The 12,311-nt window shown below is 49.5% G+C and overlaps 1 protein-coding gene across 2 annotated transcripts in view; it reads left to right on the top strand.

The window, feature by feature from the left end:
- Positions 1-12,311, top strand: part of LOC137532344 (NACHT, LRR and PYD domains-containing protein 3-like) — a 475,094-nt gene that overhangs the window by 310,489 nt on the left and 152,294 nt on the right. For both annotated transcript variants that reach the window (XM_068252758.1, XM_068252754.1), the window contains exon 11: positions 1,098-1,262. In XM_068252758.1, the coding sequence (XP_068108859.1) occupies positions 1,098-1,262 (165 nt within the window). The remainder of the gene's footprint in view (positions 1-1,097; positions 1,263-12,311) is intronic.

Raw genomic sequence — 12,311 nt, 5'->3', positions numbered from 1 at the left:
TAAGCTCCCTCAGTAATATAAAGTGTTTCCTGTAACAGAAATGCTGTTTTCTGCTCTATTTCACAGCATCATGTAAGCAAGGACATCCGTACTGAAAGATTAATTGCATTTTCAGATATCAGTGTAGGGTCACCTTTATTTAGGGCATAATGGAGTCTCCTGTAATTGTCTGGTAACATCTCCTCTGTGTCTGCAGTCTGGATTATAATAAACAGACCTCACATTCTGCACAGGTGATAGGAGGCATCCTGGGCTTTCCAATAAGTAAAAAGCACTCCCTGTAACACTGATATAGATGGGACAGAGATCATCCCATTTACCCTCTTCTGACAATGTGGGGGATGGGTGACCTCCTGTGTGAGTCATTCTGCTGTGTGAGGTGACCTGAACTCGCTGTAGCACGGCTTAATATTGTTCACTAATATCTGAGGTTCCAACTGCTGCCTGCAAGTGGTAATAATGGAATATTCATGTCACATATCTTATAAAGTGGATTAAATGAAAATAGTATTGTGTTGTGTAACACAGAGCAAGCAGAATTACTTATGAGCAATAAAATTATGCTGCCCTCTAGCTGTGGACATATGTATGGCAGCATTTTCATTTTAAGGATTGATTAAAAGTCTAAATTCTTGTATATTTATTTAAGTATTCATATAGTGCCGACATATTACGCAGCGCTGTGCAGAGTATATTGTCTTGTCACTAACTGTCCCTCAGAGGGGCTCACAATCTAATCTCTACCATAGTCCTAGGTCTATGTATGTATTGTCTAGTGCATGTATCATAGTCTTGGGCCAATTTAGGGGTAAGCCAATTAACTTATCTGTATGTTTTTGGGATGTGGGAGGAAACCGGAGTGCCCGGAGGAAACCCACACAGACACGGGGAGAACATACAAACTCCTTGCAGATGTTGACCTGGCTGGGAATTGAACTGGAGACCCAGTGCTGCAAGGCGAGAGCGCTAACCTCTACACCACTGCTGCCTTGCTTGTTAAATATTATCAAAAATATATTTATTCATTTGATTAAAAATCATACAAATTGTATGCAGGTTTTATAGATTTCTAGTAATATTCTTCTCTTCTCCTGCAGTTTGGGGTATAATGATCTGCCCTCCAGTTGCTGCCCCCTCCTGGCATCTGGGATTGGGAATAACCAGACTCTGAGGAAGCTGGACCTGTATACTAACAAGCTGGGGGGTGATGAATTCAGTGTCCTGATGGAGGCTCTGACAACAAGCCGGATAGAGGAACTAGGGTGAGTATAACAGTCCTGATTGCAGCAGAGATCAGCAGAATTATTTCCCTTTATTTCATCATCATTTTCCATTCTAACATCTCCAATAGTGACACCCATTGCAGTGACTGGGGAGGGATTATGGGGGATTGTGGCTGGTTTGGGGGTACATCCATACTGCAGCCCCCAGTACACCTGGCTCTGTGTATATGTGACACCCATTGCAGTGACTGGGAAGGGATTATGGGGGATTGTGGCTGGTTTGGGGGTACATCCATACTGCAGCCCCAGTACACCTGGCTCTGTGTATATGTGACATCCATTGCAGTGACTGGGAAGGGATTATGGGGGATTGTGGCTGGTTTGGGGGTACATCCATACTGCAGCCCCCAGTACACCTGGCTCTGTGTATATGTGACACCCATTGCAGTGACTGGGAAGGGATTATGGGGGATTGTGGCTGGTTTGGGGGTACATCCATACTGCAGCCCCAGTACACCTGACTCTGTGTATATGTGGCATCCATTGCAGTGACTGGGGGAGGGATTATGGGGGATTGTGGCAGGTTTGGGGGTACATCCATACTACAGCCCCCAGTACACCTGGCTCTGTGTATATGTGACACACATTGCAGTGACTGGGGAGGGATTATGGGGGGATTGTGGCTGGTTTGGGGGTACATCCATACTGCAGCCCCCCAGTACACCTGGCTCTGTGTATATGTGACACCCATTGCAGATACTGGGGAGGGATTATGGGGGGATTGTGGCTGGTTTGGGGGTACATCCATACTGCAGCCCCAGTACACCTGGCTCTGTGTATATGTGACACCCATTGCAGTGACTGGGGAGGGATTATGGGGGGATTGTGGCTGGTTTGGGGGTACATCCATACTGCAGCCCCCAGTACACATGGCTCTGTGTATATGTGACACCCATTGCAGTGACTGGGGAGGGATTATGGGGGATTGTGGCTGGTTTGAGGGTACATCCATACTGCAGCCCCCAGTACACATGGCTCTGTGCATATGTGACACACATTGCAGTGACTGGGGGAGAGATTATGGGGGGATTGTGGCTGGTTTGGGGGTACATCCATACTGCAGCCCCCAGTACACATGGCTCTGTGTATATGTGACACACATTGCAGTGACTGGGGAGGGATTATGGGGGGATTGTGGCTGGTTTGAGGGTACATCCATACTACAGCCCCCAGTACACATGGCTCTGTGCATATGTGGCATCCATTGCAGTGACTGGGGGAGAGATTATGGGGGGATTGTGGCTGGTTTGGGGGTACATCCATACTGCAGCCCCCAGTACACATAGCTCTGTGCATATGTGACACCCATTGCAGTGACTGGGGAGGGATTATGGGGGAATTGTAGCTGGTTTAGTGGTACATCCATACTGCAGCCCCCAGTACACCTGCCTCTGTGTATAGGTGACACCCATTGCAGTGACTAGGGGAGGGATTATGGGGGGATTGTGGCAGGTTTGGGGGTACATCCATACTGCAGACCCAAGTACACCTGGCTCTGTGTATATGTGACACCCATTGCAGTGACTGGGGGAGGGATTATGGGGGATGGTGTATGGTTTGGGGGTACATCCATACTGCAGCCCCAGTACACCTGACTCTGTGTATATGTGGCATCCATTGCAGTGTCTGGGGGAGGGATTATGGGGGGATTGTGGCTGGTTTGGGGGTACAGCCATACTGCAGCCCCAGTACACCTGACTCTGTGTATATGTGACACCCATTGCAGATACTGGGGAGGGATTATGGGGGATTGTGGCTGGTTTGGGGGTACATCCATACTGCAGCCCCCAGTACACCTGGCTCTGTGTATATGTGACACCCATTGCAGTGACTGGGGAGGGATTATGGGGGGATTGTGGCTGGTTTGGGGGTACATCCATACTGCAGCCCCCAGTACACCTGGCTCTGTGTATATGTGGCATCCATTGCAGTGACTGGGGGAGGGATTATGGGGGATTGTGGCTGGTTTGGGGGTACATCCATACTGCAGCCCCCAGTACACCTGGCTTTGTGTATATGTGACACCCATTGCAGTAACTGGGGAGGGATTATGGGGGATTGTGGCTGGTTTGGGGGTACATCCATACTGCAGCCCCCAGTACACCTGGCTCTGTGTATATGTGACACCCATTGCAGTGACTGGGGAGGGATTATGGGGGGATTGTGGCTGGTTTGGGGGTACATCCATACTACAGCCCCCAGTACATATGGCTCTGTGCATATGTGACACACATTGCAGTGACTGGGGGAGAAATTATGGGGGGATTGTGGCTGGTTTGGGGGTACATCCATACTGCAGCCCCCAGTACACATGGCTCTGTGTATATGTGACACCCATTGCAGTGACTGGGGAGGGATTATGGGGGATTGTGGCTGGTTTGGGGGTACATCCATGCTGCAGCCCCTAGTACACCTGGCTCTGTGTACATGTGGCATCCATTGCAGTGACTTGGGGAGAGATTATGGGGGGATTGTGGCTGGTTTGGGGGTACATCCATACTGCAGCCCCCAGTACACATGGCTCTGTGCATATGTGGCACCCATTGCAGTGACTGGGGAGGGATTATGGGGAATTGTAGCTGGTTTAGTGGTACATCCATACTGCAGCCCCCAGTACACCTGCCTCTGTGTATAGGTGACACCCATTGCAGTGACTGGGGGAGGGATTATGGGGGGATTGTGGCTGGTTTGGGGGTACATCCATACTGCATCCCCCAGTACACCTGGCTCTGTGTATATGTGACACCCATTGCAGTGACTGGGGGAGGGATTATGGGGGGATTGCGGCTGGTATGGGGGTACATCCATACTGCATCCCCCAGTACACCTGGCTCTGTGTATATGTGACACCCATTGCAGTGACTGGGGGAGGGATTATGGGGGGATTATGGCTGGTTTGGGGGTACATCCATACTGCATCCCCCAGTACACCTGGCTCTGTGTATATGTGACATCCATTGCAGTGACTGGGGGAGGGATTATGGGGGGATTGTGGCTGGTTTGGGGGTACATCCATACTGCAGCCCCCAGTACACCAGGCTCTGTGTATATGTGACACCCATTGCAGTGACTGGGGAGGGATTATGGTTTGATTGTGGCTGGATTTGGGGTACATCCATACTGCAGCCCCCAGTACACCTGGCTCTGTGTATACGTGACATCCATTTCAGTAACTGGGGAGGGATTATAGGGGATTGTGGCTGGTTTGGGGTACATCCATACTGCAGCCCCCAGTACACCTGGCTCTGTGTATACGTGACATCCATTTCAGTAACTGTGGAGGGATTATAGGGGATTGTGGCTGGTTTGGGGTACATCCATACTGCAGCCCCCAGTACACCTGGCTCTGTGTATATGTATATGTGTATAAGCCGCCGCAAGGGCTCAGAGTGAGGCGGCTGTTTCCGCGTCTAACATGGCGGCACAACGCGCAGAAACCGCCGCATGCCGCATGGGCAGAGCGGTGGAGTCCGCGTTGGATGCGGCGGATTGTACGCATGGCAAAGCAGCTGGCATTGCGGCTGGATGCGGGGAAACCGCCGCTCGCTTAGAGAGCGGGGCTGCAGTCCCCGCGCCTGAATCAGTGGTCACATTACAAGACATGTCTGGTGTGGCTGGGACTTTTAGTCCACACAGGTTCAGAAGGACGCGCGCGCTGAGAGGCAGAGCTTATATGACAGCCAGAGAAGAGTCAGCTGACCAAGCGGGTCAGCTGACATTTTCACCACCTTTCATTGGTCCAGCACTTAGGGGTGGCGCTGGTGGGCGCTATAGTATATATACTGGATGCTGGTCATTTCTCTGGTGTCTGCTGTTGCGATCACTACGTGGTAGCACTCAGACCTTGTCTGTATCTGTGTTCTAGCATAGTTTCCAAAGGTGTTGATGATCAAGGAAGTCACACCTTAGCATTAGGAATATTGAACTGTATTATTTGTTATGACCTTTTGCCTGTCTGACCACTCCTCTAAACTCTGATTCTGTACCTTGCTATTTCTGTTACCCTGTTGCCAATCTCTGCTCGTTCCTGGACTCTGTATTGGCCTCCTGATTCTGTACTGTGCTATTCTGATACTCAGTTGCCAAACCCTGTCTGTTTATTGGATTCCGTATCTGCCTCCTGAATCTGTACCCTATCTGTCCGTGTGTTACGACCTGGCTTGCCGACCTCGAGAACTGGCCTTACTGTTAGAGGCAGTTCCCAGACCTGTTAGTGACACCCTCCCTCTTGGGTGTCACTCACGCTCTTTCCTTCCTCCCCTCAGCCTAGCTCCTCCCCCCTGGAGAGTCTAGGCCAGAGGAAGGAACATACTTCTGGAGAAGTACTCAAAGTATACTGTTGCATCTAAACACTCACTTGTTCTTTCTGGTGTCCAGAGGTTAGTAGATATATCTGATTATCGGTGATACTGCAGATCACCAATAATTGGGTATATTCTGTATTGCTGGTGAGACTGCAGTTCACCGGTAATCAGATCCTCTCTGTGTTACACCGATCGTTACAGAACGGCAGACCAAAAAATAATAATGGACGCATGCACTGATCGTCTGGGCGCACTTGCCACTTCGGTGGACAACATCAATCAAGTGCTGGGTAGTCACAAGACTATGATTGAAGCTTTGTCTGGTTCTTTACAAACCCTCCAGACAGCAGTGGATGAGGTGCGATCCCCTCCTAGCTCTGACATGCGTTTGCCTGTACCTGAGAAATTTTCTGGTCACAGATCAGACTTCCGAAAAATTAGAAGTAGAGTGTTATCTTACTTTGAGTTGAAACCCCAATCTTCAGGAACTGTGGCCCAAAGGATCACATTCATTAAGACTTTGTTATCAGGCGATTCTCAGACGTGGGCGTACAGTTTGCCCACCGGGGATTTGGCCCTCTCTTCAGTGGATGAATTTTTTAAAGCCATGGCAGTAATTTACGACGACCCAGACCTTGCCGCGACCTCTGAGCGGAAGCTCAAGCTCTTGCGTCAAGGCAGGGGTCCGGTCGAAGATTACGCAACCGAATTTAGGAGGTGGTCAGTTTCAGCCAGGTGGGACACCTATGCCCTATTAGATTGCTTCTTATCAGGGTTGTCGGATGAGGTTTCAGATCTTATGTTAAGTCTGCCTGAACCTAAGACAGTCGATGAGGCCATTTCATCGGCCATTTGAGTCGATCGCAGACTGCGCTATCAAAAACAGACCCGGGGTAGTAGTCATGTAAGAATGGTATCCTACGCTGCACCTCCAGTAACTCCACCTCCTCCTTCCTCGCCTCCACCCGAACCAATGCAAATTGGTCGGTCGAAACTATCCCAAGTGGAGCGAAGACGCAGGATGTCTGAGCGGCTGTGCCTTTACTGCGCAGAGGGGAGTCATAGAGTACGTAATTGTCCTAACAAGCCGGGAAACACTATCGCCTAGGAGTTGTAGGGGGTAGCACCCTAGGCACGCGGCTTTTACCCCTAGAAGATAAACGGTTACTCCTTCCCTGTACAGTCACATGGGAAGATAAAACTGAGGTTACTGAGGCTTTTATTGATTCAGGCTCTGCAGCTAATTTTATGGATTTTGAATTTGCGAAGAAATTGGGTATTCCGTTCACCCCAGTAAAACCACCCATTCAGGTTAGGGCAGTAGATGATTCCCCCCTGCAAAGTAATCATCCGCTGTCTCAGACACCAGAGGTGGAAGTCACTATAGGGGTACTACACACCGAAAAATTACAGTTTTTTGTATTACACATGACCACCTCCACAGTCATCCTTGGCATGCCATGGTTGCACCTTCACTCCCCACAGATCGATTGGACCACTGGGAAGTTAACTAGCTGGTCAACCCATTGTTTCCAGCAGTGTTTAGGGAAGGTGACATTGGGCCAGACCAGGATTCATGTGGAAGGGTACCAGTACAATATTCCGAGTATTCTGATGTGTTCTGTCCCAAGGCTGCAGATAAGTTACCTCCACATCGCCCCTTTGATTGCCCCATCGATCTCCGATCGGGTTGTATGCCCCCTAGGGGCCATCTTTACAATTTGTCTGGTCCAGAGAAAGTGGCCATGCAGGAATACATTCGTGAAAATTTAGCCAAGGGGTTCATTCGCCCTTCCCGGTAACCTGCTGGCGCAGATTTCTTTTTTGTTAAGAAAAAAGACGGAGGCCTGCAGCCTTGCATTGACTACCGGGGCCTGAATAAAATCACAGTAAAGAATCGCTACCCGTTGCCCTTGATAGAGGACTTGTTTACATAGATAACCGACGCTAAGATCTTTTCAAAATTGGATTTACGGGGTGCATACAACCTGGTGCGGATCAGAAAGGGCGATGAATTGAAGACGACCATTAACACGCCTGACGGGCATTACGAGTACCTGGTGATGCCCTTCGGGCTGTGTAACGCCCCCGGCCGTCTTTCAGGAACTGATTAATGAAGTATTCAGGGAGATATTGGGCAGGTTCGTGTTTGTATACCTAGATGATATACTTATTTTTTCCAACAATCTCTCTGAGCACAGGACACATGTCAAGTTTGTATTGGATAAACTAAGGCAAAACATGCTTTACGCTAAATTGGAGAAATGCATCTTCGAGGTAACATCTGTCACCTTTTTAGGGTACATAATTTCCACCTCGGGCCTGTCTATGGATCCTGCCAAGGTCTCTGCTGTGTTGGAATGGCCTCAACCAGTGGGGTTAAAATCTCTTCAGAGATTTTTAGGCTTTGCCAATTACTATAGAAGGTTCATAAAGGGGTACTCCACGGTCATTGCACCCCTCACCAGTCTCACTAAAAAAGGGGCAGATACTACCCACTGGTCTCCAGAGGCTCTGCATGCATTCTCCACTTTGAAAGATTTGTTTTGCTCTGCACCCATCCTAAGACACGTTGACACCTCCTATCCCTTTATTGTTGAGGTGGACGCCTCGGAGGTCGGGGTAGGGGCTGTGCTGTCCCAGCGGTCAGGGTTGCAGGGTAGATTGCACCCATGTGCCTATTTTTCTCGTAGGTTCTCTCCGGCAGAGAGAAACTACGATATAGGCAACAGGGAGCTCCTGGCCATCAAATTGGCCTTTGAAGAATGGCGTCATTGGTTGGATGGAGCAGAACATACGATTGCAGTTTACACTGATCACAAAAATTTGGAATACATCGAGGGAGCCAAGAGATTAAGCCCCCATCAGGCCCGATGGTCATTGTTTTTCTCGAGATTCAGATTTATAATTACGTACACCCCAGGGAGCAAAAACATTAAGGCAGATGCCCTGTCTAGATGCTTTGAGCCAGAGACAGCACAGCCCTCCCTCCCAGCGACCATTGTCCCACAGAGACTGGTATTAGCTACAACTGAGACTTGGGAAGATTGGACAGAGACTTTAGGTCCTTTTCAGCAGGACATCCCGGAGGGGAAGCTCAAAGGGGTTATGTTTATTCCACTGCCATTTCGCCTTCAGATTTTACAGATGTTCCATTCACACAGGAATGCGGGACACCCTGGGGCCTCCAGAACACAGGACCTTGTAACCAGATGCGCTTGGTGGCCGTCTCTGGCAGCCGATTGCAAAGAGTTTGTTAGAGAGTGTGCGGTGTGTGCAAGGAGTAAGCCCTCCTGACTGGCACCTGTGGGAAGATTGCAGCCCTTGCCCACCCCGAGTGAGCCATGGACCCACTTGTCCATGGATTTTGTGGGTGAGCTCCCCAGGTCTGAGGGCATGTCGGTCATTTGGGTGGTAGTCGACCGCTTTAGTAAAATGGCCCATTTTGTGCCTTTGAAAGGACTCCCCTCGGCCCAGGAATTGGCCGATTTGTTCATCATCCACGTTTTCCGATTGCATGGCATTCCGGAAAACATTGTGTCAGATAGGGGAGTCCAATTTGTTTCCAGATTTTGGAGGGCATTCTGTCACCAAATGGGCATGGAACTGTCATTTTCGTCGGGCTACCACCCACAGACCAATGGTCAGACGGAAAGGGTCAACCAATCATTAGAACAGTTTTTGAGGTGTTACGTTGCAGAAGCGCAAAATGATTGGGTCAAGTTTTTGCCCTTCGCAGAATTTGCGCACAATAATTTGAAAAGTTCCTCTTCAGGATTTTGTCCATTCCAGGTAGTGACCGGGAAGTTGCCTAAATTCTCCCCATTGCCAGTTGCCTCCACTCCGTTTCCAGCTCTGGAGGCCTGGCAAAGGTCATTTAAAGATATATGGTGGATTGTGAAAAATAATTTGGAGAAGGCGTTTCAAAGTCAAAAAGGTCAAGCTGACAAGAGACGTTCCTTAGAGTGAAGGTTTTTGCCAGGAGATTTAGTCTGGGTGTCCACACGTCACTTGACCTTGAAACAGCCCTCGGCTAAGTTGGGGCCTAGGTATGTGGGTCCATTCCCAGTAACCAGAAAGATCAACGATGTCACTTATGCGCGGCGTAAGATCCTTTCACGTGTCCCTGCTTAAGCCAGCAGTTCATGTAGGTCCCACTCCTCCTCCTCCTGTGATGATAGATGACCAACCTGAGTACGAAGTAGAGAAGATTTTAGACTCTCGCATAGTTCAGAACTCAGTACAATATCTGGTTCATTGGAAAGGGTATGGTGTTGAGGAGAGATCATGGGTACCTGAATGTCGCATGCATGGTGACAAATTAAGAAGGGAGTTCCACGCGTTGCATCCTGAGAAGCCTGGTAGGAGCTGTCCGGAGTCCACTCCTCAGGGGGGGGGGTTGGGGTACTGTGAGGAAACGCGGAAAAGCTGCCGCAAGGGCTCAGAGTGAGGCGGCTGTTTCCGCGTCTAACAACGTGAAGAAACTGCCGCATGGGCAGAGCCATGGAGTCCGCGTTGGATGCGGCAGATTGTACGCATGGCAAAGCAGCTGGCATTGCGGCTGGACGCGGGGAAACCGCCGCTCGCCTAGAGAGCGGGGCGGCGGTCCCCGCTCCTGAATCAGTGGTCACATTACAAGACATGTCTGGTGTGGCTGGGACTGCTAGTCCACACAGGTTCAGAAGGACGCGCGCGCGCGCTGAGAGGCAGATCTTATATGACAGCCAGAGAAGAGTCAGCTGACCAAGCGGGTCAGCTGACATTTTCACCATCTTCCATTGGTCCAGCCCTTAGGGGTGGCGCTGGTGGGCGCTATAGTATATATACTGGATGCTGGTCATTTCTCTGGTGTCTGCTGTTGCGATCACTACGTGGTAGCACTCAGACCTTGTCTGTATCTGTTTTCTAGCATAGTTTCCAAAGGTGTTGACGATCAAGGAACTCACACCTTAGCATTAGGAATATTGAACTGTATTATTTGTTATGACCTTTTGCCTGTCTGACCACTCCTCTGAACTCTGATTCTGTACCTTGCTATTTCTGTTACCCTGTTGCCAATCTCTGCTCGTTCCTGGACTCTGTATTGGCCTCCTGATTCTGTACTGTGCTATTCTGATACTCCGTTGCCAAATCCTGCCTGTTTATTGGATTCCGTATCTGCCTCCTGAATCTGTACCTTATCTGTCCGTGTGTTACGACCTGGCTTGCCGACCTCGAGAACTGACCTTACTGTTAGAGGCAGTACCCAGACCTGTTAGTGACACCCTCCCTCTTGGGTGTCACTCACACTCTGTCCTTCGTCCCCTCAGCCTAGCTCCTCCCCCCTGGAGAGTCTAGGCCAGAGGAAGGAACATACTTCTGGAGAAGTACTCAAAGTATACTGTTGCATCTAAACACTCACTTGTTCTTTCTGGTGTCCAGAGGTTAGTAGATATATCTGATTATCAGTGATACTGCAGATCACCAATAATTGGGTATATATCTGTATTGCTGGTGAGACTGCAGTTTACCGGTAATAAGATCCTCTCTGTGTTACACCGATCGTTACAGGCTGGTTTGGGGGTACATCCATACTGCAGCCCCAGTACACCTGGCTCTGTGTATATGTGACACCCATTGCAGTGACTGGGGAGGGATTTTTGGGGGATTGTGGCTGGTTTGGGGTACATCCATACTGCATCCCCCAGTACACCTGGCTCTGTGTATATGTGACACCCATTGCAGTGACTGGGGAGGGATTATGGGGGATTGTGGCTGGTTTGGGGGTACATCCATACTGCAGCCCCCAGTACACCTGGCTCTGTGTATATGTGACACCCGTTGCAGTGACTGGGGAGGGATTATGGGGAGATTGTGGCTGGTTTGGGGGTACATCCATACTGCAGCCCCCAGTACACCTGGCTCTGTGTATTGTGACACCCATTGCAGTGACTGGGGCGGGATTATGGGGGGGGGATTGTGGCTGGTTTGGGGGTACATCCATACTGCAGCCCCAGTACACCTGGCTCTGTGTATTGTGACACCCATTGCAGTGACTGGGGTGGGATTATGGGGGGGGGATTGTGGCTGGTTTGGGGGTACATCCATATTGCAGCCCCCAGTACTCCTGGCTCTGTGTATATGTGACACCCATTGCAGTGACTGGGGGAGGGATTATGAGGGATTGTGGCTGGTTTAGGGGTACATCCATACTGCAGCCCCCAGTACACCTGGCTCTGTGTATTGTGACATCCATTGCAGTGACTGGGTGTAACGTGCAGTGCATGCAGATTTGCACTGAATGCAGAATGTCACTTAATGTAGAAATACTGAAGACCAAACCAGGGATAAAGGTGAAATAAAGTAAAGGTTTATTTACAAAGTGCCAGATACATACAGGTGAAAATGCAATCGGCGTATGAACATACATACAAGCGTATTCAAGTAACTGTAGAAAATAGCAATATGACTGCAAACAACTGGCAATGCGATTGTAGGCAAATGTCTTGCAATCAGACATACAACAACCCAAATATAATATATACAGTGTGCACACAGAGAACCCCGGACCCTGTCTAACAAAGCTAACTAACTAACTTACATACATACATACATACATACATACATACATACATACATACATACACACACACACACACAGGATAATATACAATCAAGCGCAGGACATATGCAGCAGGCAATAGGTTAGTCAACAAGCCGAGATCAGATACCAGGACATCAAGCA

The sequence above is a fragment of the Hyperolius riggenbachi genome, chromosome 1, assembly GCF_040937935.1.
Source record: "Hyperolius riggenbachi isolate aHypRig1 chromosome 1, aHypRig1.pri, whole genome shotgun sequence".
Lineage (NCBI taxonomy): Eukaryota > Metazoa > Chordata > Amphibia > Anura > Hyperoliidae > Hyperolius > Hyperolius riggenbachi.
This window is presented reverse-complemented; position numbering and strand designations above follow the sequence as displayed.